Source organism: Anoplophora glabripennis, unplaced genomic scaffold (assembly GCF_000390285.2).
Source record: "Anoplophora glabripennis isolate ALB-LARVAE unplaced genomic scaffold, Agla_2.0 scaffold3, whole genome shotgun sequence".
NCBI classification, from domain to species: Eukaryota; Metazoa; Arthropoda; class Insecta; order Coleoptera; family Cerambycidae; genus Anoplophora; species Anoplophora glabripennis.
Genome location: NW_019416486.1, coordinates 2,041,083 through 2,068,924, shown reverse-complemented (window position 1 = coordinate 2,068,924; position 27,842 = coordinate 2,041,083). Strand labels below are relative to the sequence as shown.

The window sequence follows — 27,842 nt, the reverse complement described above, 5'->3', positions numbered from 1 at the left end:
GGTGCAATAGCGGGAAGTGTATTCCAGAGAGGTACAGATGTGATAAGCAACAAGACTGTGATGAAAATGAGGATGAGATCCATTGTGATTATAATATAACCAAAACTTGTGCAGCTGATGAGTTTACTTGTGATAGCGGGGCATGTATCTTGGTAAATATCTAAATGAATTATACCAGTATACAGGATGTAACTTTACATTTACACTTAGCTCGTATATACGTAGTAGTAACTTACGAGTAAACAGATAAATGAAGTATATGAAAAATAAGTAAAATAACAATGATCAAGCATGTGGCTATGAAACTATTGGTCGTCGACCCGGACTTTTCGCAATTGTCTTGACTTGTAATAGTTTTCACTGATTTGATTCAACTGATGAAGAAGTCGAATTAAAATAAAAACACAGAATTTTGTTTAGGATTTTAATTTTTTTTAATAATACCTGCTTTAACTTTACTAAATACGTTCCTGTGCACTTTTATGTACAAGCCATGGCTGTTGCAATTGTTTACATCATTTGAGTATGTATATAGTGACCTAAACTAGGTGACTATCTGAGGTCAATGATATAAATATTAGTTTACTTACTATTAACGTATGCCTATCCTTATACCCATATTAATTATTACTTAATAAAACATACAAATTTGATTAAGTATCTATAAAAAAAATATGTCGACTTCAAAATAACCTGTCCACCACACTGTTAGTTTCATACAATTGGCAACACTGATAAGTGCGCATGTTACACCCTGTATTATCGTTGATATTGTCATATATGCAAAATCTCCAAGAGAAAATAGTTTTTTTTTAATTTTTCAAACATTTTGTATTACCTAAAGAAAGTTGCTCCAATAGACCTACTATCCTAATATTTGCTGGTACTGCCTTTACTATTGCATTATTTCTTAGAATACATGGGTATGCGACGGGTACCATGACTGTAGCCACGGCGAAGATGAAACCAAATGCGAAATAGTGTGCGAGATCTCCAAGTTTCCTTGCAGCGGACTAGCGCCTAACGACAACACCACCGAATTTTGCATTAACAAGAAGCATAGGTGCGACGGTCAAAAAGACTGCCCTAAGGGGGAAGATGAAGAAAATTGCCCTTCAAAAAGGGAATGTGAACGCAACACCAAATGCGAGCAGCTTTGCATCACACTGGCGGATGGAAAGAAGGGCTGTTCTTGTCAGAATGGGTACCAGTTAGCTAATGATGGATATACGTAAGTACAAGAAGATGGAGTTTAATTGTTACTGTAATCCAAATTCATTTCATTCAGGTGCGAAGACATCAATGAATGCTTGTATGCTACTGATCCAGTATGCTCTCAGACTTGTAACAATACTGTTGGAAGTTTTAAATGTGGTTGTATGACTGGTTACGTACTAAGGCCTGATCTAAGGACATGCAAGGCCATGGGAGCGCCACCTACACTGCTTTTTGCAAACAGGATAGACATCAGACAGGTAATGACTTCTTCTATAGGTCGGATAAGAACATGCTTGAAGAGGCGAATAAAAATTGTAACAAATTGACTACTATTTTAGGTGTCTTTGAGTAACTCCAAGTACACAGCACTGCTAAAAGGGTTGCACAACGCAATAGCACTGGACTATCATTACGACAAAAAATTCATATTTTGGTCAGACGTGTCAATGGATGTAATAAGGAGAGCTAACATCAATGGGACAGAAGTTAAAGGTAATTAACCATTACTAAATTTACTTTAAATATAGTAAAAGATTAAAAACTATCAGAATCTTTTCAAACATTTCAGACATTATTAAATCCGGATTGGAATCACCCGGAGGTATTGCGCTGGACTGGATCCATGACTTAATTTTCTGGACAGACTCCGGAACAAGAAGAATAGAAGTGGCGACTCTGGATGGCCAGCAAAGAGCCATAATTGCTGCAAGCGAAATAGATAAACCCAGAGCCATAGCAGTACACCCAGGCGAAGCTTTAGTTTTTTGGACAGATTGGGGTCCGAACCCAAAGATCGAAAGAGCAGAAATGGACGGAACCAACAGAAAGAGCATCGTAACTGAGTCGGTGTTTTGGCCGAATGGATTAACTCTCGATTATACCTCAAACCAGATATTTTGGGCGGATGCGAAGCACAATGTCATCGAAACCGCTTTCTTCGATGGTTCTATGAGGAAAAAAGTAATCAGCAAGGGTTTACCCCATCCTTTCGCTATAACTATCTTCGAGGATGCTATTTTTTGGACGGATTGGCACACGAAATCCATTTCAACAGCAAATAAAGTCACTGGGGCGGGTTTGAAAACTTTACATTCACAACTACATTTTCCGATGGACATTCATAGTTATCATCCCCAGAGACAACCAAACTATACTAATCGTTGTGGAAAAAATAATGGAGGATGCGCTCATATGTGTTTGCCCAACCGAAAGTCCTACACATGTGTCTGCCATATGGGCCAGAAATTAAGATCGGACACAAAAACTTGCCAGAAGCCTGATAAATTCTTATTGTTTGCAAGGAAGAAGGATTTGAGGATTAAGTATCTGGATGGCAATTATCAGCATCAATACGAAATGGTAAGAAAACACCACATGGAAACTTACCAAAAAATATAAATTTATGTATTTAACAAAAATATACTTCTAGGTAATACCAGTAGATGGAATAAAATCTGCAGTGGCTGTAGCCTGGGACTCTAAGAACGACTACATCTATTGGTCAGATGTAGACAGGAACTCCTTAAACCGAGTTTTTTGGAATGGAACTTCCCAAGAAATTCTCGTCCACTCGAATATAAGTAAGTTCGGATGCGTCTTCTTCACCGATAGCTATATGTCATTCTTGTCTATACATTCATACTGTTATGTTTTAGTTTCTCCAGCTGGTATATCTTTAGACTGGGCCACAGACAAGATTTATTGGACGGACGCTGGGACAGCCAGAATAGAGGTAGCCAATTCTAACGGCACAATGCGATCATTGCTGATATGGGAGGAACTGGATAAGCCTAGGGACATTGTTGTTGATCCTTTAGGTAAGAGGAGAATAATTTCAGTTACATTTGTCGTTCTAAATAAACACTTTAGGAGGTCTTATGTATTGGTCGGAATGGGGAGAAAGGCCGAAAATAGAAAGATCTAATATGGATGGCACCAACAGGTTTGTCATTGCTAGCACTAACTTAACCTGGCCCAATGGGTTAGCTGTGGACCATACAGCAGGAAAAATATACTGGACAGATGCTGGATCTAGAACTATTGAGTTCGATAACTTTGATGGGTCTAACAGAAAGGTGCTTCTAGGTATGTAGCAATTGGACTATGCATGATTTAATAAGAAAAGCTATACATTTTATATGTATTGTGTCCAATTCATTTGGTGGATTACTACAAGTTTAGGTACGGATTGTTCAAGAGTTTTCCTTTTTATAGGTGGAAATACAATTCCCCACCCTTTTGGTTTAGATGTTTTTGGAAACAATATATACTGGACCGACTGGGAAAATCGGAACATAGAAAGGGCCAACAAAATTACTGGTCAAAATCGCACAGTCCTTTCTAACAATATGAACGATCTTATGGACGTAAGGGTGTTTCACAGAAACAGGAAGCCTATTAAACATCCGTGTATGATTAAAAATGGAGAATGCAGCCACTTGTGCTTACTTCGACCAAAAGGTCATTCTTGTGCTTGTCCTACGGGAATAAAATTGGGGGTAAGTAATGATCATTACTAGAAATGTATTTGTTAATAATAATATGTACAATAAATAAGTAATTTGTATATTAATAATTACACAGTGTGTAGAATTTCGACTTTTGAAATTTATTAATTCATTTACGTTTATATGATACTCTTTCGCAGTAAGTAAGAATCATCTAGAAGATGTAGGTAACCTCCCCTAGATTATCTGATGAGAAAAACCAAAACTGTGAGTAGAAGACTCATCTTCTACATATAGAATGGTTTAACCTATCCGAGTGTTTTCCACAGTATTCTTCTAATTCCCTGTACTTTGTAATTGAGATGATAGATATACAGATTTCAGCGGAAAGGGGAGGAACCTCATGGAAAACGTCCACCTTAACAACGCGATGCCTTTAAGGCGTTTTGTTGACATTCCCGTGCATTGACAACATATCAACAAGCCCTTTACTGTCATATACATATATCATCGTCGAATAGTGTTAACAAGTTGTTGTTGCAAATCTGAATATTCTTTTAATTCAGAAATATGCGTCTAACAGTGTTGTTGTTGTTACGGTTGACAGTCTGTAACTCCGTTGTTTTTCAACGAATCTGAACAATTTTTTTTAACTTAAAGCTCTTTTCATAAGCTGTATGTAATAATATATAACTATATCACGCTCGTGTGTCGTATATTTCATTTTGCGACTAATGTTAAAAAATAAAAAAAGTGCAGGTTGTAAATCTGAAATTAAAAAAAATGATAGATTTCAATGTATTATTATGAAATCAACCATGAAAAAAATCAGTGCAATTGTGGTAGATCCTCGGGATCGTCCAAACTAATAATTAGTTAATTTGTTTATAAGGCCATAACTTGTAAACTATTGAACTTAACGATTCCAGACTTCGTGCGAGTTATTAGACAGTGATAAGGAATGAGAGGATGCGATGCCCAAACGTTCTTCTAATAATAACGCAGTTTATAAATGTTTAATTCAAGTCATAAATAAACTTCTTCTCTTTATGACTTTTGATCTAATCAATATTTTTTGAGACTCGAGGGCTAGTTTTGTAGGTCTTTTGAAGACGAAAAAAAAAGTATTTTACTGTTTTCTTGTGGAAATGAACGGAAAAAAGTTATAAGCGAAAAACGTGAATTTACATAAAAATTATACACTTAACCACCTTATAAACAATCTTCCCCCCCATTTTTATGACTGTGGAAACTACTTTAGCATCTGTAGTGATAAATTCAGCTTGCCAAAACAAAAAGTCGCGTCCAACTCTATATTTCGTGGCCTAAGAAGTCGCCTGGCTAAGCCTGCAGTGAGGGACCACACCTTAGATGATCAACGTTGACAGCTTTGCTTCCTGTTGGTTTACTAATTTAAGTGATCTCACTTCTCCTTATCCCTGCTGTATTTTCCACCTTTTTGTTTGCCTACGCAATAAAAATTGTAGAGTATTAACGAATTCTAAAAAAAAATGTCTTGGGATTGTTACAAACTTTTTTGATGACCAATTTGTTGGAATTGTGTACCAACAATTGATCACCTGGTGCTCCTCGATAGCGAAATAAAATAAAGGCAAAATCTTCTGCTACAACGCATAATGTTTCCCTGTTGAAGTTCTGGAACCAACTGTTTGAATCAAAATAAAATAAAGCTAAAAATCTTCCGATGTGCGATGTTTCCCTGTTGAAATTCCGGACTCAACTGACTGACACCAAAATAAAACAAAGTTAAAATCTTTCATAATGACGAATCAGCTTCCCCGTTGAGGCTTCGAAGCTTACTCTCTTAAACTTAGTGTCGAAATTCCGGACTTAACTGACTCGGATAACGAAATCCAACGACTTTACACTAAATTTTGCGAGCGCGTCCTGTAGGCGTGGTCTCGCAGAACGAGTTTTATAATAACCATCACTAAATTAATCTAATTAGGTGCACTCTAATATAGTCTCCCTAATTACTAATACAACATTAATATTAGTTTTCAAATACAGACCTCATAAAATTCCAACTTCCAACTTCTTGATGAGCAAATAAGGACCGGCTATAAAGGATGTACATTCTTTCAATGTAAATATCTTGGTTATTAAAAAAAAATTATTATCATATTATTTCAAAAATCATTTATTTTTATACCTACGAACACCAGTTAAAAGGAAAACCTCAGTTTCAAAGACACTGTGTATACATATACAGGATGTTTGTAAAAAAGTGCAAAATATTTTAGGAGGTGGTTGCCGAAGTTATTTTGTAAAAAAAGTTCATATAAACGTAGGTTGAAATTTGCTTCATTTCCGAGATACAGAGTGTTTTTTTAACTTTTTATTTATTTTTATTAATTATGTCAAAGAATTTTAGAAATTGACTCGAAATTTGATGGTTGTATTTTATTTAGAAAAATTGACAGCAACCTACTAGATAATGTATCAATACAAATTAAAAATACACAACTTGCAGTAAAATATATTGTATTTTTTTTTTCTCAAAAAACTGTGCATCCTACGAAAAAAATGAAGAGACCAATTTCATTCAGAATTGATGGAGGATTTCTAAAAAAATATCAAAACAGGAAAAGTCAATGGCGTACCATTTTTTTTTATTAAAAAAGGGTTGTGGTATTCTCGCACGAGCGCCACTGATGCAAGTAGAAATATTCGGATCACCCCAAAAAATTAACATTTATCCCTCCAAACCGTTTTTCAAATTTCGAGTCAATATCTTTAAAACTGAAATAATTAACAAAAATAAATAAAAAATTAATATACACGGAAACGAAGCATATTTCGATTTACGTTTATAAAATAGTAAATTTACCTAATTTATTAAATTTATTTTATTTTCAGAAAAGATATCTTCAACAGTAGATCTGTCTTGATTGATCATAGAAATCCCTGCCACATAATTTAGAAAAAACTTTTCTTTTAATAAGAATTTTATAACAAATCGAATTATTATATTTTCTCTTCCAGTTTTGTATTGTTTCTAATACTAAAGAAATAATTTGACATAAATTTTATGCATTTTTAGTACAAAAAAATTATACTGTAAATTTCTGATTATAATGCGTTAATCCATTTCAAGGATGATGCAAAAACTTGCGCCAACGGTCCTGTCAACTTCCTAATCTTCGCGCATCGTATAGACATCCGCCAGATATCCTTAGATGTACCTTACATGGCAGATGTGGTCCTTCCATTTCCTCCATTAAAGCTGGCGACCTCAGTAGACGTGGACAGAAAGACAGGGGAAATCTATTGGACAGACACTGCAGAAGATACAATACAGAAAGCATCACCAGATGGAAAAAATATGGAAGTCATTATAATGCATGAAATGGAAGCTCCTGATGGGATCGCGATTGATTCAACAGGAAGAAAGGTAAAATAATTGCCAACAGAGGTTAATTTTATACAATTTAAATTTATTTAATTAGATATACTGGACTGATGGCAAGAGGAACAGTGTGGAAGTTTCAGAGTTAAATGGTAAGAACAGAAAGTTGTTGTTTCACAGAGAATTGGATAACCCCAGAGCTATAACACTGCATTATCATCATGGCTTAATGTTTTGGTCTGACTGGGGAAAACAAGCCAAAATTGAAGTCGCCTATATGGATGGTACTACCAGGTATCTATGTTCCTATAATTACAATTTTGAATTCCTCCAATTTCGTTATCTCTTTTCAGGAAAACTTTGATTTCGAAGAAACTTAACTGGCCGAATGGTCTAGCAATAGATCGACCATCAAATCGCCTGTATTGGAACGATGCTAAGCTTAACACAATAGAGTCCAGCGACCTTAGCGGAAATGACCGAAAAGTGATCATAACCAAAGTTCCTCATCCTTACGGATTAGTAGTGGTAGGAAACCACATCTACTGGACTGACTGGCAAACCAAAGCTCTGCACAGAGCTGATAAAAACACTGGTGCTGACAGGACAATTATAAAAGACAAGTTAGAAGGTCTAATGGACGTTCGCTCAGTTCAAAGTGACAACATCGCCGAGAACGCTTGTGGAGATAATAATGGGGGGTGCTCACATCTATGTTTGAGGAATCCAAGTTCCTACACTTGCGCTTGTCCCACAGGTTTGAGCAAATCTAAACTGAACGACAAACAATGCGAATTGGTACCTCAAACCTTCCTGCTGTTGGCTACACGATATGCTCTAAGTCAGATCAGTTTAGATACTGATGATGCCTGGGATGTGACTCTACCTATAGAAGAAATCCGCAACGTTATAGACGTTGATTTCCATTGGGAAAAGAAATTGATTTTCTACACAGATATAGAAAAGAATGTCATCGAAAGTGTGTCTATGTACAATTTATCAGATGTGAAAACTATCGTCAGTTCCAATCTCCTATCTCCGGATGGCTTGGCTGTGGATTGGATAGCCAACAATATCTATTGGACAAACACTGGGAACAAACTCATAGAGGTTGCTAGATTGGACGGAAGCAACCGGAAATCGATAATAAAGGAATATCTCCACGATCCAAGATCTATAGTGATCTATCCTAGACGCGGGTTTCTATTTTGGACAGACTGGGGTGTTCCAAAAATTGAAAGGTCGTACTTGGACGGTTCGGGAAGGAGGAATTTAGTGGACTCTGATCTCAGTTTTCCGATAGGATTGGTCGTGGATTATGTGGGAAGAAGATTGTACTGGATCGATGCGAAGCTGAATGCGGAGAGGATCGAAACAACGGATTTGCATGGCAATAATAGGGTTTTGCTGAACATACAAGCTACTCATCCCTTCTCTTTGACCCAGGTATATAATTTTACATTTTTCACTGTTTACTAAATTCATATTTTAATGCTTAATGACCATGCTTCCTCTTTGTACAATTTAGTATCAAGATTATATCTACTGGACCGACTGGGTTCAAAAATCTGTTATAAGGGCCGAGAAAAATACAGGAAGAGACGCTGTGGTAGTTAGACCACAGCTTGATGCAGCTATGGGTCTAACAATGGTAACTGCTGATAGACAACTGGGTTGGAATCCCTGCGCTGTGGATAATGGGGGTTGCACACATTTATGCCTCTTTAAACACAAAAATTACTCATGCGGATGCCCAGATAAACCAACACAAGGATGTAAAACAGGTATGAGACTAGAAATTAAACTTTTTACACTATTCTTTAATGTTAGCATCTTCAAATTCGTGTATTATTTGGTTATGCCAATAACTGATGTGACAAATTAAATCAAAAGATTTCTCTCACTTTATAGAACCAAATTATTTCGTATCACTGAAATGCAGTGGAAGCACCTACAAATGCGACTATGAAGAAGAAGACTATTACGACGAAACAATAACCTTCCACAACCATCCCTACGACATGGGCAACTTTGCGGAAGACACGGAACTAGTATCTGCCCGTCATTCCAACACGTTCTACATAATGACCATGGTACCGATGTTCATTGTTGTTCTGCTCTGCATCATAGTGGTAGTATTCGTACTCGTGAAGAAGGGAAAGAAGAAGTACGTGTATGGAACCAGCAGGAGCTTTTCCAATCCTAATTACTATTCGTCAAACAACGAAGCGAATTCTGCCCAAGGAAACGACAGGAAACAATTCATTTGGAAACGGCTAAAATATGACAAATCACAGGTACAGTGCTCCTTGAAATCTTTAATGCAACTCTATTAATATTTTAGCATTTCTATCGTATCGTTAAAAAAGTTATACATAGAATAGAAAGTGTACAATGTGTTTCATATAATAATATTAGAGCTTTATGGGGTATTTTATAATAAACTATACATTCCTTAATAATAGAGTGGAGTAGCCCAAGTGTATTCGGAGCTAACACTAAAAAAAGACCTGAATCAAAATTGTGGATATTTTGAACCGTTTGCAGGGTGCTTTTTATTAAGATAACTCCCAGTATTATTCTTTCAGAAACTTTGACATTGGCAGATTTTTGGGATAACCAAAAAGTCTACCCATACAAAATATGATAAGAACAAAATATATTGTTTTAGGTATTCTAAGGAACCAATGTTTTAGGAAGTGGAAAGTGGTTTTAAGTAGATACTTAAAACCTAATTATAGCAAATCTTATTGAAATATCTTAAAAATGACGAAATAATATCAAAAAACGTATACAAAACAGCTCTATTTACCTCTATAGTTTTGCTATGAATGAAATTGTAATAAGGTAACTTGATTCAAATGGTTTATTTTTCATACAAGGAAATTACTACTGAAGTATTCGTTTTTGGACGCCTTGTAAAAATAAGAGTTTTTGAAAGATCGGTATTAAAATAGGTACTGTAACATTCATGGAATTTTAAAATTAATTTGATTTTATTGTCACTTAAGACAACACTTCAAAATAATAAACTTCAATGACAATTGACGTTTCAATGTTTGGTTTCTCTAATGCTTGCATGCTTTATTTTTTTTCATCATGTTCTTGAATATCCTTGACCTTCAATAACACATCTCCAACCACACTGAATATAGTTTCGAACATACGAGTACACAAGAGTTTTCTTATGTATGGTCTGGAATATCTTAGAAAACATCAAAATAAAGGTACTACAACAACTGGCAAATTAAAAAATGAGAAAATACCTCAATCAGGTTACTTCCATTGCCATCCCTTTTTCTACATTAGCATTATGTCAAAGCTTAAAGAATCGTTCCGTAACTTTGTTCAACGTCTTATATGTATTCCAAAATGCTTGTCACCAAGGACATTATGAAGTTCATGAAGAACTTATGAAACCCTCTTTTGGGGGAGTACAGTTTGATAGATCATTTTGTCATTAGGACCCTCCCATATATTTTTTATCAGACCATTCTCCACGACTAAGGAAACCCATGATGTTTAGTAACATTTCAAGGACATGCTCTGCCAAAAATGAGTCATAATCTACTCTTTTCGTTAATATGGATCTTATTGTACCATTCATATGGGTCCAGCATGCTAATTCTTTGGCAAATAAATTCCTTTAGTTCTCTTGCTACATTCAATTCAGACTTTAAAATGTCTGTGTTGTTTTATATTCGCTCTTTAGTGAAGACATTTTACTTTTTTCCTCTTTCAACCTAATCTCCAATTTACTTTGCAATTGTAAACAATTTGTGGTTAACTTCTGCAGCAAGCGTGCTTTGTGTTTTTAATTTTTTAATGTTCTTTTTCCTTGGCCCGTTGATCTTTACAAATCATTTGATCTCGGAACTTGAACTTTTTAGAGATTTTGGTATTGGAAATTTCCAAATTTTTATTCTGGTTATCTAAATCAGCTGCTGCTTTCTTTTTCATTTTCAGCGCTAACTTCAATTTTAATAATTGATTTGCCGCACCATTAATACCTTCTTGGACTCTCTCGAGACTAGCCTTCGTCAAGCTTGGATGGGTCTTCACTTGCTGAATACTGTAGAATCAGTATGGTTGTCTTTCCTGCAAATTGTTCAAGAAATCTCGCAAACAATTTTTCATTGTTCTCCCCGACTCTTTCATATCAAATTACTGTAACTTTTCTTTGAAGCGTTGTGTTTTGTCCTTTTGGTGAACTTGGTAAATATGTTGTACATGGACTCATTATATCTCTTTCCCAGAGCAGCATTTGGTAGTCCATTTGTTTATATTCAGCTACTGTTCTTGAAACCTTCATAGCCCTGCTACCATTAGTGACTTATTTCCTTCCTCGGATCAGTTATTTGCCCTGAAGCGTCTGCTTCTAGACTGTAACGTTTAAATCAAATGTTGGCGGCTTAATTCGTGAAGATGGAAGAAAACTGTCTTCAGCCTTAACAACTTCCTTTGAGGACATCGGTGCAACTTGCATATCCAGATTAATGAATTCATTCTGCAACTTAATTACACTTTCTTGTACAACTTATCTTGCATCTTAATTAAGTAATATTTCACTTTATCCTTAATTATGTGTAAGCTATTATTCAATTCATTTTTGAATTCTTGTTCGTTACTCTTCATTTATAAGAAGCATCTCGAAACACACTAAATATAGGTATCTAAAAAAAATCATCAATACTCAACACTAATAAAGTAATTAACAAGGTAGGTGAGTTTCTGTTACAATACTTTTGCAAATTTCATCGTTGTATGTATTTCTTCAGTAGATTCAAAACAGTTGCAAAAAGAGGAGACAATGTTTTCATTACTAAATGAAAAATATATTGTAGTATCAGGAGAGAAAAGCCATTTGCAGATTTCCTTTTCCTTTGTCTTCGTGTGTAAAAAGTCGTTCTTGCTACTAATTATTATGGAATTGTTTTCAGGAACGAGTCTACGAGGAAACTGTGGGCATGAGCAGCCCCGAGATCGCCAGTCTAATACCGACTATCCTGACTCCATGCAGTTCAAACTGCGAGACGGTCACTCCAGAAGTGGAAAGATCACCATCCATTACCCCTCTACACAAAACCGATGCTATCGAATCTGTCTCTTAAATCACGAAGAAAAGAAACTAATAACTCTAGTCACCTAATAATACAGAAACATAAAAAAACATTCAAACATATAATTAATGTAAATATAAAATTGTCAAATTAAGGTGACTGACAATAAAAATATAATAATAATAGTAAACGAAGTTTGCCAAGGCCCAGCAGTATTATTATAATATTTGTGCCAAATATTCTATACAGTTGAAGGTTTTGTATTTTTCTAAAAAATAGTTATTTAAGTTGAAACATCGGAATTTATCTGGATAATGATTTCTGTTGTAGCATGCTTATAGGGTACCTACTATCAAAAATATGATTTTGTATAACAGACTTGAGGAATCCGAATAACGTTAAGTTTACTTGAATTTTATTATTAGACGAAATATTAATGTATTCAATAGATGTTACATATCTCGTTACAGAAATAATTGTTTAATATTTCAAGAAAAAAATATATGGGAATGTTCTGTATGTATCTTCATATCACGTTTCCCACACATTTCCCTCAAAATAATAATTGTTTAATGTTTTGAAACTATTTATTTATAGGTGAACCTACCTACTTATGAATGTATGGTGTACAATATTTAGAAAAATATTTTTTTATAAATAGTATGACAGTGTTAACCAATTCTAAGACTGATTGATAGGATTTGTTAAAAACTAACATTAACGTAATTAAGTATTTTGTACTATTGTACAAAACGGTTAGTTATGTTTCTACTGTATGAAAAGGAATGTATGTTATTTTTTTAAAACAGACTATTCGTCAGGGTAGATCTTCTCCGGCTCAAGAAGATTTAACTAAACGAATGTTAAAGGGAGATAAAATAAATATTTAATCTTTCCCTCGTAATTCACCCCTTAATAATATTGCTAAGATTTTTTTGTAAATGTATAATCTAATATGAATTGAAAATATGAACTCAGGTAGCCTATCTTCAATTCATACCTAAATCAGAATTAATATAGCTCAATGTACTAAGAAAAAAAAAACAGGCTCAATAAATTATATATTTTATTTAATAGTAAAATTATATAAGGAAATTATATCACAGTTTAGAACGAAATAGTACATTCTTTTGTGTAAAAATTAAATTTCAGTAAAACATAAGTCCGTAGATATGTTCTAAATAAATGTTTTTTAAATGTTAAGACACATTTATAGATTATTTATGTTTACATATGACAAAAGTCATGCATTCTCTAGAGTCATGAATCTTGTCAGAAGCCTCCGGTGAGAAGCATGATAATAAATAATATAAATTTTAATGTTTCTTTGTCTTTCATTTCCCCCCTTAACCTTCACTACCTTCCTTATTACATGTATATGCGCAAATGCTGTGTTTTTTTTGCGACTGGGTGAATTAGGTGGGGAAATTATTAGCACAGAATATTAGTAGCTTTGTTCCTAGAGTAATTCAAAACAGTTTACAACAATCAGACACATGCGCATTCCCATATAATGCTTACATAAGGTTAGTAATTATTATTTACACAATAATGGCCCATTTACACGAGGCCAGTTGCGAAGACATTCCACTAAGCCAATCCAATGATAAAGTTGAAGGCAATCCAATAAAAATTCAATTGAAGTTTACACGTAGGCCAGTCCGTCATCTGCCAGGCTAATATCTTTGTTTAATCTATGGTCTAGTACAGGGGTCGGCAAACCGCGGCTCTTTCAAGAGACAATTGCGGCTGTTCATGTTCCTCTAAAAATTAACAGTTAAAGCGGACAGACAAGCAGCACACGACTACACACAAAGACGCATATAAACTTCCACATCCGATTTAAATTTGAAATAAAATGTAAAAGCAGAAATAAAAATTCGTGGCTCTTTGAAATTCATGAAATTGATATTTCTATTGCAGATGGCTCTTCCGGCTTAAAAGATTGCCGAGCCCTGTACTAGCTATGTCCTGTACAGATTTAGTTTTGCGCAACTCACTCGGTTTCAAAAATACAATACCTATGTACGTTTTCAGCCACGAAATTTGAATAATTCTACATATTTCGAATTTTCACCCTCAAGAACGGCGGTGACAACATTTTTAAAATTATGGCGATGTTTCGTATGGTACTAGCTATGTCCTGTACAGATTTAGTTTCACTCAACTCACTCGGTTTCAAAAATACAATACCTATGTACGTTTTCAGCCACGAAATTTGAATAATTCTAAATATTTCGAATTTTCACCACCAAGAACGGCGGTGACAACAAGATCGCTTAGAGTCGGGGCCATGTGACAGTCATCTGTTGCGTCTGGGATGCGCCAGCGTAGAAACCCATATTTTTAATAACGCGCGAAATCACGAGAAGAGCATAGAGATTCCAAAGTAGAATTAAATCAAATTGTTAAATTGATAGTAATTGGAAAATAAAGTAACTGATCATAGCTGGTTTATTGACGGATTTTCCAAGCTATAAGAGTTAATTAAATGAGATCAACTAATCCGTCTCGTATTTGCTACACGGAGTCGCTAGAGGAAGGCTAGGGTTACTTGTAAGTAAGTTTAGTTTCAGAGTTCTTATATAAATGTAAGTCCAGTCAAGTAGGTAATTATTAACCTAGTATAGTTATACCAAGCGTCCCGATATTCAGGTCCCCACCAATAAGATAAGAACAGAAACTTCTGGACCCAAGAAATGGGCGTGTCAAAGCAAAGTGTCGAATTCAGGAGAGATCTAGGAGAAAAAGTCAGTTCTTCCTTGAGTTTCACATTGAGCAGTCTACTTAACTTTAGAGTATCGGGCTAATTAATTAAATTTAATAATGGATAACGTTTTTCCAAATTTTGCTATGAAGCGCGCATTCCCTGAATCTCGGCACGCTGTCGGGTGTCAATAAATTAACTAATAATGTTGTTCGAGCCGTTGTATTGCTATTTTGTTTGTTTGTTTTGTTTATTGTTATTAAAACCCTTCCTGAAAGTTTTGGTGTTTCTTTTTGTTTCTTCCAACTTCAGGGTCACCCTGTATAGCCAGCCACTGGATTACATTCTACGTAAGCAACAAAGGGTAAGTGCCTGAAATTCATTCTCTGAACATATAACATTTCTAAGTTCCCACATATTAATTAAAGTATTATGATAATTATAAACTCCCTTTCGAGAATTAAATAGTAAACTCTTGTAAAATCCAGACTCGTTATGATAGCGGTCGTAACGACAAATAGATAGATAAAGAAATAACCCCTCAGGTTACAAAAAAATTAAAACTATTTTCTTAAATTTAACAACCAGTATCTTCTTAAGGAAGCGTCCTAGATAATACTTTATAGGAAAGACTCCCCTTAAAATTCACCAAAGAATATGAAGTTTTATTTTGGTCACCATTTATAAATCACCCTGTATACATAATTATTAGAATGTTTTTTAATTTTTCAGTGATTGGGAAATGGAAATAGGAAAATGAAAATTGTCGATGACAAAGAAAATGTATTGTTTTTTATTTCATAACTATTATTTAAAAATAAATATTTATACATAAAATAATATATAGAGTAAAAAGGTGGAAAAATCAGTTGTCCCTGAAGCAATTGCAATATAATCATCCATAGTAGCGCAAAAGGATCTAGAAAATTGGTGCATAATATTTTGGAGACTTAACAGAATTATTATAGAACCTGAATAATCAACTAATCATAATAACTGTATTTTGTTTTTAAAATTCATGTGATATTTTAGCAAGCTGCTTTCAGTTTGGAAAATACGTGATATAAGTGTGTGTTTAGTTTCAGAATAAGTCGGCACAAGTACAAACTCCATGATTATTGAAGATACAAAATTAAAAAAAGTAAAAAAAGGATTTTTTTTCTCATTGATATTTGGTAATCTAAAAAATAGTTTATGTTTATGAGATACTTGTTAAAACAACATTCTTTTAAATGGAACATCCTATATATTATGCTTTAGAAGAATATGTTGACTTACTTTTTTTGACATTTTGTATGATATAATGTACAGAAATTGAATCTAGGAGCATTTTCATTTTGGCATATATCTTGTAGACATGATTTTCCATTGTTTCCATTCTGTGCATTTTAATTGTCATGGAAATTGCTATAACTTTGGTAATTTAATCAACATTGTGTCTTCAATAATAACACAGTTAGCAATACCCCTGACTTAATTTGAAACACCATGTATGCGGTTCACACTACTCACTTGGATTGTGAAACTTAAAATATTGCAATTGGTAAGAGACATTACAGGCATATAAAATCAATTGTTCACTATTGATAACCCTCATTAAATTAAATTAATTTAATAGAAATTTTATACCGTATACAATAAAATTCATTTAGTAAAATTTCAATTCTACGGGTTTTTTGTAACTTTAGAAAATGATTTCATAACTCTTAAAATTGACATTCTATCAACGATGAACACTCAATTTAATACGACCCGTATGGCACATTTTGTTCTTAGAACAAATATACTGTCCTCACATTTTACCGATCATCCTCCAAGAGTTACGATTTTAAACATTTAGCATGAATTGTTTTTAGTAGCTCTTAATATAGAAAATTTGATGTATCAAGTTAAAATGATCGGACCGGTATTTATATTAAATAAAAATAGTATATACAACAAGCTTAGCATTTTGTATAGTCATATACATAAGCAACATTAATATACACTTACATAACAAATAAATAATATATGCAGGTCTTTAATTGTAGAGCACTTGTAACTATCTCAAAATTATACAGGGTGTTTTTTAAATATATTTATTAGATATTTTGCTACCTTTGAAAAAATTAAAAAGTTAATCAAACAAACCCTTAAGCCAAAAGGATCCGACGAGATTTGTTTTTATTAAACTAAAATTTTTGCCAAACCAAAAAAGTCACACTTAATCAAGCAAACAAATAAATAAAAAATATTCAGCACTATATCATGCATTTCAATTACAGTTAAAGTTTCAAAAGATCAATCTTTTTCTCGTTATCAGAATTAGGCTTTAAGTTTCTTTTATAATTAAGTTTGATAATTTGTTTGATAAATAAAAACGAAATGTTATTCCCAGTTTTGAAAAGGGAAAAAGATTGATTTTTTGAAACATTAACTGTAATAGAAATTTGCAGTATTTTTAATTAGTCTGTCCTCTTCAGTGTGATATTTTTAGTTGAGTAAAATCTAATAAAACAAATTCTTGATTGATTCTTTTAGGGGAAGGAACCGTTTAACTATTTTTTTCATGGCTGGCAAAATACCCAATAAACAGAGAAAAACCTAAAACTATGTCACAAAAAATATACAGGGTTTAATCGCTTACATAGATTTCTTTTATAAATATGTATTATATTTATAAAATTTAGTAGTACTACAAGTATAAAATTAATCCATAAAATACTTTAGATATTATTAAATATTATACTTACATAATATTTTCTTTAATTTCTGTATATATAAAACTTATTATATTATATTAGGCAGTGAAAATGTGTGATATAATAGATTAATTCTCGATAGGCAATGCAGTTTACGTGGTTTCAAATTTGCATAAAAAAATATTAAGGTTGGTTCTCACATTAGACAGATTAAAAGTTATGCTCATATTTGACACCCTGTATAATTTAATTTTTGGTTTCACTAAAATATGCTACTTGTTTTGTCAGTCAAATAAGGAAAAAAAAACAAACATATAATAAGTTATAACAATTTCGCTACAAGTTAATAAAATATTAGTTACACACTGGTTAGTTACTTATAAAATATAAACATTGCACAAATAAATAGTGGAATGTAGTTGAATTAATAATATACCATGAAATAATTGAACAACGTTCAGTTCGGCTAAGTTTTTTTTTTGTGTAAAAAATAAACGTATTTTTAAAAAATAGTATAATCATTTTTTCTGTGTACGATGTTCATCTACATGTAAACCAAGTCCATTCATAAATATAATGCTAAAATATATCTGTTCATATATCCTGTTTCATATGTAATAAAATAGAAATATCATCATAAAAAACATAAAATACTGAATAAAAGTAGTCGATATTAACTTAATTCCGGAAATATAGCATCCAAAGTAACTTCAACCAGTTCCTAAAATGATGAAAATATTGACAGTTTAAATTTATTTTTTGTACTGCATTTTTTTTTTAAATAAATAGCGAACATGGAATAAATGAACACAAATAATGTTGTATAAATATAAAAGAGATAGATATAAAATAATATACTGTTGCATAATGTTTGCAATATAAAGGTAGGTATAATTACATGACTGTAAATACAGTGAATTTTTAGATATTTTCATTTATTGCAGTGGCGATTTTTTGGTTAAGGATGTTTATCACCGGTTTTATTTTAAATCGTTCCATATTGTCGGATTTACTTACATGTACACACAAAAAAACTGATAAATATGACTTATAGCTGGAATTTGTTATAATAAAATAACATGCACTGTTTTAAGAAGATTTTATGTCTAGTTTTCGAAATTCTCAAATAAGATATTTTCAAGTGGTTTTTCGCCATCATCACATCGAATTTTATCACAACACTTCAGCCCAAAAATTATCGAATTTATGATAAATTGTCAATCTAGCAACAGTGAAGGAGTTTTTTGGAAAAAAAATCGCTAATATCAATTAGCTGTTTTGACGTCAAAAAACGCGCCCTAATTGGTGGTGAATTGCATTAATAAAAACAGCAGCATTACCTACAGTTAGATATTTTTATCCTACATTCTAAAAAAAAATTTTTGAAATAGGTCAAAAAATAAAGAAGCTACAGGTTTGTATCACATTTAAGCGCAACACTCTGTACAAATATTTAAAGTGTCTATATGTGTACGCAATCTTACTGTAATGTGACAATATGACATGTCATTCCCTCTCGACTCCAGCAGTTCTCAACATGTTTACCCTGTTTTTGTAAGGACTGATATTTATTTTTCTTTGCTACTTATTCTCTTGATATATGGATTAATATAATAAGATAGACTTTAACTTAAAAGATAATTTCCAAGTTCGCAAATACTCCATTTTAATGATATATTGTTTTAAACCTGACCAGAAATAAAGCAATTCAATCAATTAACAAAACAAAAAATTGTACTTACGTAAAGTAGATGTTTGTTCATGTTCTTCTCTTGCAGTGCATCAAAGACCTTCTTAGCACCATTTTTCCCAGCATTATTCCCAACCAGCGTCGTCAACACCTCAGGTACGTTATTAATAAACATTTCTTGTGCCTTAATGGCGGTCTGCAGTCTTTCTTCTTTGGTTCTTTGTGGGCCCGGATCGGCGATACTACCGCCGGGCCAGAAATTTTTTAATACTAGGGTGATATAATAGTGCAACATTTCTTCCGAGAACCACCATGATATCGTCTCGTGGATTTGTTTGTTGATGTTACGTCCGTACGTTACCTGAACGAAACCTATTAACGTTTTTCGGACGTATTTGAAGACTCCCCTCATGTCGAATATTTCGCTTAGGAGTGCATAGAGGGGTTCGGCTATCGTGTCTTTATTGTCGTCACATATTTTCACAGCGTTTCCATTGGACTTTATAAAGTCTACTGTGTCGGTGAGTGGCGGTTCTAGGCATTGCGAGATGTCTTCTTCTTCGCTCTCCTTCAAGACGGAATAGGAATCTTTGCTTTGCTCACTACCACTGAAATCGAAATGTTTTTGCAAAAACTTTGGAAGAAATTCATAAAATATGCATCGACGTTATTACTTTTAGTCCAGATCTAGGGGGTAACCTTAAAGAAAAGGCGTGCTTGTATTGAGAAAACAATGAAAATTTGGTGTACTGCAAGGATTGCAGTGTAATTTGAGGAATTCGAGGTAGTATTAAGACAAATAATGCATTTATGTAGTACCTCTAAATTAATTAGTAAAATCCTAGCCCAAGTTTCATCAGCCTACATAAAATATCTTCACAGATATATGAAAAAATGTTACATATATTATACAAAATAAAGGTTTTAAAATGTCTGTCGGTGGTCAAGCGGTATGAGGGGTCAGTACTTGAATCAACTTAAGTCAAGATAATTTATTTTCTCATTTCAAATATTCTCTTGAAATTGTGCTAACTTTTTAATACAAAACAACTTTCAAGACGCTGGAATTGATATATTTACTAGCACTGGCAGCTACATTAGTTTTATCTGGCCACCTTTCTTTCCCACCACGTACTATTGGTATTGCGTTAATATGGGATATGTTTTTGGAATTCGACATAATGCAAGTAGCAAACATAATTTGGGTATACAGGTATATTTGTATCATACTTCGGAGCAATCTAGAAGTGGTTACCCCCTTCTTTCAGATTTATGCTTGATATATACAAAAAAAACAACTAACCTTTTAAACAAAGTCGAGAAGAAAAATCTGGACTTTTTGGGACTTGGAGTGGAATGTTTCAAATGTTCTGAACTGGGACTTAAAAAGGAATATATCGCCTCGCTCTGGTTAAGTCTATCATCTCTTAAAACAAACTGCAACAAATTCGTGATTATATTTTACAACTCTTTGGAACAATTAAAAAAGTATTGCTTTTGATGATATAAACTACTCTGTACCAAAATAGTTTTTGTAGTTAAACTTACATCTAAGTACTTCTGTATCTGTTGCTTCGCCCTTTCTAAAGACAACTTGTCAGTTTTCCCAAAAAGAAATTTAAACGTGTTGGAAGGCAACTCCAAGCTACGAATCTCTGAACACAGTGGTCGTAACTTCTTGTGAAGGTCCTGAAATTGAGTTAAACTCCTGCACACAACCCATCCTGTGCATATGGCACCTTCGCCCTCGTATACGTCGTCTTCCTCCATTTGTACGACCAAGACAAATTGCGGGGGCTCCTTCTCGTCAGGAATCTAAAAAGACACAATAAATAATCCAAAACAAATAAAAATTATTAATTTTTATCATAATTGTTGTATATTACAATATTTACCTCTGCGCTTTGCACAACTGCTTTCCATTTACCAAGATTTTCAGCCCATATCTCAGTTCTCGTTAAATGAGCCTCTAACTGACGTTTTTCACCTTGCAACCATTCTACTTCGTTTTCTAATTTGCCTAAAACCTTCGACTCTGGTTTCATCGAAGTTCTTAGAGCCTCCAGTGCCTGTTAAATAAAATATTTGCCACAACTTCCATTGCAAGAACAAAAGATATTGCTGCTACACTTATAGGTATGACTGAAATGTTTATTTCTTCCAAATATGTATTTTTGCAAAGTTGAACTTATTGCAAATTAAATTCACCTGTTTGCTAAGCAAACTTCTCCTTATGCAAAATAAATTTAATATTTGTGAATTAAGTAAATTTATTAAAACTAAACAAATTCGAAGAGTGCATTTTATGATGTTCTGTGTACAAAATTATGTTGAGGTCCCTTAATAAACCAAACTTTTGTAAATCGAATTGGGGAATTTGATTTTTTTTTTCTGGAAAAAATTTGAAGGTACATGATCGACCATGTCCATCCGCGGCCAGACATCCATATTCTGACATTGCTGACCCATTATTTTATTATAAAACCTTCTTCATAATTTCTTTAAAAAGTTTTTTTGGTGGTGTACATTTAAATAAAAGTTGTATGTACTTATTAAGTAAACAGCAGTATCCATAATCATTTCCCTGTTTGTATTTTATCCAGCGTCGGCCTTAACCATTGCTCCGTGCGGCAGATCTTTGCGAGGCCCGGGGCGGCAGATATTTGCGCGGTCCTTGTTCTTTGTGAAATGTACATAAATCGAATGAAGATATTTCTGATGATTTAAGAGAAATGCAAAAGTTATAAATTTTGAGTTTTCATATTAAGAGATTTTTTTAAAATTGACAAATACAAAGATGACAAATATTTAATAATTATAAAATAAGGTACAAGATTGAAACATATTTTTCAGTTATGTTTTACAGTTAAATTACAAAAAATATTATTATGCACTGATAAATTAATTGATTTTGATATCGATTATTAAATAAATCTAAATGAGAAATTTTATTTAGGCACTTATTATTATCTATTAAGTATTAATACAGGGTGATTCAGAACTTATCCAAAAAAAATAAAATTGATGTATAAGGGACTCTTACAAATGCAATTTTGTAAAGAAAAAATCAAAAAGGGCAGTTCAAAAATGATTTAAAAATACACTTCGGCAAGGCACTGGAAACTGGTCCACTGTAAAACCTGACCAGGCACAATGTGACCGGCATGGCAGCAGTGTGATAAAAATGAACAAAAACTTGAATTTGACATACCTGATGTTACAACATCTGTTCAAAATTTTGTACACCAACGTGTAAACACATTTGGGCCCGTCTTACTCAGTTTCTACGAACTAACACAAATGTTGTCTTGCTTTACCATAACATAAATGCTTCACCATAACACAAATGTTGTTTTGCTTCACCATAAATTAAAATGATATCCATCAACTCCGAGTTGCTATACATGCAAGCCATTTTTGACACTAACTACTAAAAAACTTTTGTAAACACTATTGCTTCGGCGATTGTAAAATCGGATTTCAGTATTCAGTATAGAGACTACAGTTGTCCAGCTATGTAATGGTTGACAGTAGTACAACTTCAATAATTTTTTTCTCGGAAACTATAAGGGTTATACAAAAATTTTTTTTAGGATATTGACTCCATTTCTCATGCCGTGTCCATTCTAAAATTTTTTAGATAAGTTGTGAATTCCCCTGTATATTTACTATGAATTAACCAACTTCATTTTATTGTCATATAGCTCCATAACTAATAGCTAAGGATAAAATAAAGTTTTAAATATAAACTTTTTTTATTCGGGTTGTTGCACGAGGCTCCGGGCGATTGCCCTGCTCGCCACTGACTTTATCACTTCCTTGTTATTTCTTTACGATACTATGCATAAATAAAATGTAGAAAAATACTGATATTATTGAAATGTAAGGGCTATTTTTGTTTATTTTGATGTAGGTATACCGTTGCCTATCAAAATTATGACAGTAAAATTCCTAACACACCATATATTTTTTAAAGTATTACCCAGTTTCAATTTATTATGAAACTGATTTGCAAAAAAATTGAATTTGAAGATAAAAATATTTATATTTTGTTCATATAAATACAGGCTTAACTTTAAGTGAGGGTCATAATTATACAGAGGCTTCCTTTAACCNCAGAAACACGTATTAATAGTTCTGTTTATTTTTTCAAATTCTGTTGTGAAAATAATTTTTTTTTTTTAGTAATTTTCGTACCCCGCCGCTGGACAAGCTACTGTAACCTCAAATAGTGGCATGCTTTAGTCACAGCGCATGCACAATTGGGAACTAGTCTCTGCATTGCTGTTAAATCTCATATTTAAAGGGAAGGTTATTAAAAAGCCAATTTTAACACCATTCGCCGCGAAGTAATGCTCTTTGGTGCTCGTTATCTTTGATAAGGGGTGTTCACCACACAAACAGTACTCAACAAGTAACCTAGCAGAAAAACTCAAGTAGTAATCAATAATGATAAATGAAAATACAAAAAAATAAATAATCTGTTTACACGCATGATGTTTATATCTAACACTTCTCTGAATGTGATTAAGCTCGCATAATCTCTTCAATGTGTAACCTGCCACTTTTAACTACGTCTACCTCAGGATAAAGAGTTCGTGTGGAATTTAACAACAAATTGTATTCTGTTAAAATAAAACTTGTAAGGGTCGACACTGGACAAAAAATAAAATGGTTAACTATACCTTGCGGGTATCTCACTTTTTACATACACTTAGTATACCACCTTCGTCATCGCTTCTCTATGAAAAATGGTTGCTAATTAAACGACAAACCTGTCTACAGGATAGTCAAAGCAACCTGATGATGGCTTCCAGCGATAATAAACATTCAAATTCACAATTAGATGTACTGCGACCAAATGCGGAAAAACTACTGACCACCCTTCGTTTCGTCACCGTTGATCCAAAATATCTCCCTCCGTGTGAACTTTAGATCGCCAGTTTATGCCGCACAGTGGTGGCGTACACAAGAATTAAAGTGCATTTTAAAAAAACAATTATAACACGACCAAAGATTTTCAGATTCGTACTCAGGGAAACACTACTATACCCCTAAAAAACTGACCCCCATTTAAAGTTACATCCTTTATAGTAGCAACACTTCAAATACAAATATTCAATTTCTCATCTGTTTTTAAAATAATGGACTTTTTATAGTCTTCTAAAATAAAAAAAAAATCTGTAATCGATACAGGGTGTTACAAGTTTGACTGCCTTAATTTTAACAAATGATAGAATACATTAAAATAAACAAAAAAGCCTTTTATGACATGGGTCCTAAACTCAACCATTTCCGAGAAAAACAAATTATTAAAATGTCCAACTTGATGTACAAAAGTTCGATTAATTAAGGAATAATAACATAACTGCGTGTATATAATAATAAAATACAATGTTTATCACTTTTTTGAACTTCCTTATGCTTCATTCTAAAAAATAATTAGCGTTGTAATAAATTTAAAATTTGATAAAATTCATATCGAGCAATGTGACAATGGCGCGGCGAATAACATGAGGAATTAAGCTGACCAGCCAGCAATACCAAATTCAGTTGGTATCTGGAATTGGACCGTGTCTCAGTGTTTTTTGGGTACCACTATTTCCTTTTTTTGAGGTGTTTACCAAGTGCGTAAAAATTGGATTCGAAGGTGTCATCCGTACATCAAAAATGGTGGTGCACATTTTGAGCATAGTTTGTTTTGTACTTGTGCATTTAAAAATTACTGAATTTTGCTTTTTGGTAAGTACCTAAATTATTTTTAATGTGTATGATTATTTGGATGTGAATCTTTGGGTACTTTAATTACATATTTTTCAAATTCATAATTTGATTAAAAGTTAAGTTCCTGTTTTAAGAGATTCATAATTACTAAAATTCGAGCTAAAATTTAAGCACAACACTATCTTTGTACTACAAAATCGATACATTTTATTTTATTTATTTAAAAACTGGAAAACGATTGTTTTGAAATTTACTAAATGTTTCACAACAATAGTTTACATTTTTTCCGCAGGACAAGTCTGCCACGTGCACACGTGGTATGCGTCAGCTGTGTGGCGTTAGGTTAAGCATTGTTGTCTCGTTGTGACGAAACTCCCCAATATTAATACTCGCTGTATTTTGAAAACAGTAAATCTTACGCCCCTTTTTGTTCATTACTCTATGCTTAAGTAATGGCAGTCGAACTTCTTACACCCTGTATAATGACCAACACATCATACCATTGTTTTATTGTTCAATTTTTCCTCCAACTGATCCAACTTTCGCCTTGCATAGTTAGAGTGATCTCCCACATTCAACCCACTTTCTGGGCTACCAGCAGAATCCGTTGATGTTTGCCTTTCCTCCATGGATCTATTACCGTCAACTTCAATCATGTCCTCTTCACTTTCCATTGCAATACCCATTTCCTTGTAATAATCACTGATTAAAAATGGCTGATAATATTTTTCTTCAATTGTCTGGACCACTTGCGCTTGAACTTCGTAAAATACTTCCGGACCCTTGTCACCTACAAATATCAGACCCGGTTAAATTAGGATATTTTGAAACTGTTGTATTACCTAATAAAAATGCTTCCATTCGCTTCTTTGTACCTTTGTCAACTTTTATTTCAGAAGTGGGATTTCTTATAAAAGTATAAAATATCTCTGCACCCAACTGATGCCAGTTTTTTCTTTGCGCTGTACGCAACTCTTCAACCGCGGTCCAAAACCTTATCAAGTCTTGGCTGGCTAAGGTTTGTAGAAATTGTGATAAGTACTTTCTGCCTAGGACATGCTCCAGTATCATCGGAAGGGACAAAACCTAGAAACCGTAGTGATATTTATTAGACAACTATCAACGACTAAAATGTATACTAACTCTTTTTATTTCATCTCCATACTGATAACCAGAATCCCAACCGAGACTAATCAACTTCTTTTCGCAGTGATTCTTAGCAAAAGTCAATTGGTTTATATGTTTTCTGAGCTTTTTGGCAGCGTTAATGTCAGATTTCTGTATCCCAGCAGAAGAGAGGGTAACTTTGTCGTTATCTAAATCGACACCTTTTGCGCGATTCAAATTTTGCAGTGTCGTAGCTTGCATGAGTTTCGTTACTATATTGTACCTGCAATAAATCTATTCTAAACAGAAAATCTATTTAATATTGTGATGTATACCGTATAGATTTTAAAACTTGTATGTCATCGATTCTATCTATAAGGTCTTCAAAATTATTAGCATTCTCCAAAGCTTTTTTGGGTAAATTCACATGTACTTTGTTCGCTTCTATGTAACTTATAACATTACGGTTAAAGAAGTCCGGATCTGTTATAATATCGATGATGGGTTTGAAAACTAAAATTAATAATGAAACCTGTACTTAATTATTTTAAAACATATTTTAAATCTATCTGATCATTCATATCCATTTTATAAAATACTAAAATTATTTTAAAATAAATCAGTTTTATTTGCAATATCTAATTAACAAAAATTTGTATATATTTCTTACCTTTACAACATAACACTTCTCTGACCAAATATTTTGTTGGAGACAAAGAATAAGACCTTGGTAATAAGAACATAATAAGCAGTTCACTAACGGTTCGCAAATATTCAATTTCTTTTTCTGAAGACATTACATGTGGCGATAATTGGAAAATTGGTGGACGATCAGATTCAATACTAAAAATAATTTGCAGAAAATATAGATGTATAGAGTACTATAATTTAACTTATGACTCACACTAAAGTTTTTGACTCCCTAATTCTTTCAAAGTGGTATGTAATTTTTGAAACAACATCACAGGCTATAAGTTTTGCATGGTCCACTCTAGATAATTTTTCGTGCAAAGCATTAACAGCCCCCCATAAATCATCCCTGCAATAATCTTGTTTTAATATGTACATATAAACTTAAAAACAGATATTTACTTGATATTAATGCCTAGAGATTCAATTTCATAGGCATAGTCTTTAACATATATTAATATGTAGTCTCTTATAACATAATCTAAAAGTTGTTGAAGTAAACTGTCTACAGTTCTTCCAAATATATTTGGTAGGTTTGTTGGAGTCACCTTTGCAATTGCTGTATCATATTCTTTCTAAAAATTCAACAATAATTTGGATTATTAAACACAAAATTTAAATATACTTGCCATTAATTTATTCCTGAAATGCTCAGTTTGTTTTAATGTGTGTTCTGCTCCGACAATTGTTTTATGTGGCAAAGAGAGCAAAATATTTATCCATAATGCTGTAAATGTGCCCAGAACAATACTTATCACAAATAAAACTATAAAAAGGAGATACGAGAAGCATGATGGGTAAATCAATATAGTGCCCAGGATCACAGTTGTAAGGGCTGTAACATAAATTCCACTATTCATCCTAAAAAAGAAAAACTTTGTTATTTTGCAAATTGAACATAATGGTGCATATCTGATAGAGAACAATTTCCTTTGTATAATAATGAGTAATTATTTATTCGTGATCGAAATCTCACCCTATCATTCAAAAATCATAGTTATCAAACCATGATAACACGAACAATAACAATATTATAAATAAATAACAGTAATAATTTTTTTCACAACAGCTGACAGTTGACACTGTTGGTTGACATTTTTGTTACTTTAATATTTGACTTATTTTGATTTTAAGCAAATTCTCGCTAA

General features: G+C 33.1%; 2 protein-coding genes across 2 annotated transcripts in view; one reads left to right on the top strand and one right to left on the bottom strand.

Annotated features, from left to right (window-relative positions):
• LOC108917652 (low-density lipoprotein receptor-related protein 4) overlaps nt 1-13,375 on the top strand; it is a 30,754-nt gene extending 17,379 nt beyond the window's left edge. The window contains exons 8-22 of the mRNA XM_018724374.1: nt 2-152; nt 915-1,231; nt 1,289-1,475; nt 1,557-1,710; nt 1,787-2,577; nt 2,648-2,798; nt 2,874-3,035; nt 3,088-3,303; nt 3,433-3,716; nt 6,784-7,080; nt 7,136-7,329; nt 7,389-8,481; nt 8,564-8,819; nt 8,947-9,332; nt 11,976-13,375. Of these exons, the coding sequence (XP_018579890.1) occupies nt 2-152; nt 915-1,231; nt 1,289-1,475; nt 1,557-1,710; nt 1,787-2,577; nt 2,648-2,798; nt 2,874-3,035; nt 3,088-3,303; nt 3,433-3,716; nt 6,784-7,080; nt 7,136-7,329; nt 7,389-8,481; nt 8,564-8,819; nt 8,947-9,332; nt 11,976-12,146 (4,810 nt within the window). The 3' untranslated portion in view covers nt 12,147-13,375. The remainder of the gene's footprint in view (nt 1; nt 153-914; nt 1,232-1,288; nt 1,476-1,556; nt 1,711-1,786; nt 2,578-2,647; nt 2,799-2,873; nt 3,036-3,087; nt 3,304-3,432; nt 3,717-6,783; nt 7,081-7,135; nt 7,330-7,388; nt 8,482-8,563; nt 8,820-8,946; nt 9,333-11,975) is intronic.
• Nucleotides 13,376-17,141: 3,766 nt separating this feature from the next.
• LOC108917642 (sorting nexin-25) lies at nt 17,142-27,770 on the bottom strand. The gene is made up of 14 exons (XM_018724361.1): nt 27,671-27,770; nt 27,324-27,555; nt 27,097-27,269; nt 26,909-27,043; nt 26,675-26,847; nt 26,340-26,517; nt 26,041-26,287; nt 25,740-25,983; nt 25,398-25,687; nt 21,069-21,242; nt 20,722-20,988; nt 20,477-20,610; nt 19,226-19,781; nt 17,142-18,204 (listed from the first exon to the last, which is right to left on the bottom strand). The coding sequence occupies exons 1-14, from the start codon at nt 27,676-27,678 to the stop codon at nt 18,157-18,159; spliced, it is 2,859 nt and encodes a 952-aa protein (XP_018579877.1). The 5' UTR covers nt 27,679-27,770; the 3' UTR covers nt 17,142-18,156.
• Between the last annotated feature and the right edge of the window lie 72 nt (nt 27,771-27,842).

Coding starts and splice junctions, on each gene's coding strand:
- LOC108917642 (XM_018724361.1), bottom strand. Junction 26,848..26,908: donor AGGGAGTCAAAAACTTTAGT/GTGAGTCATAAG, acceptor AATTATTTTTAG/TATTGAATCTGATCGTCCAC. Junction 26,288..26,339: donor CAAGTTTTAAAATCTATACG/GTATACATCACA, acceptor GATTTATTGCAG/GTACAATATAGTAACGAAAC.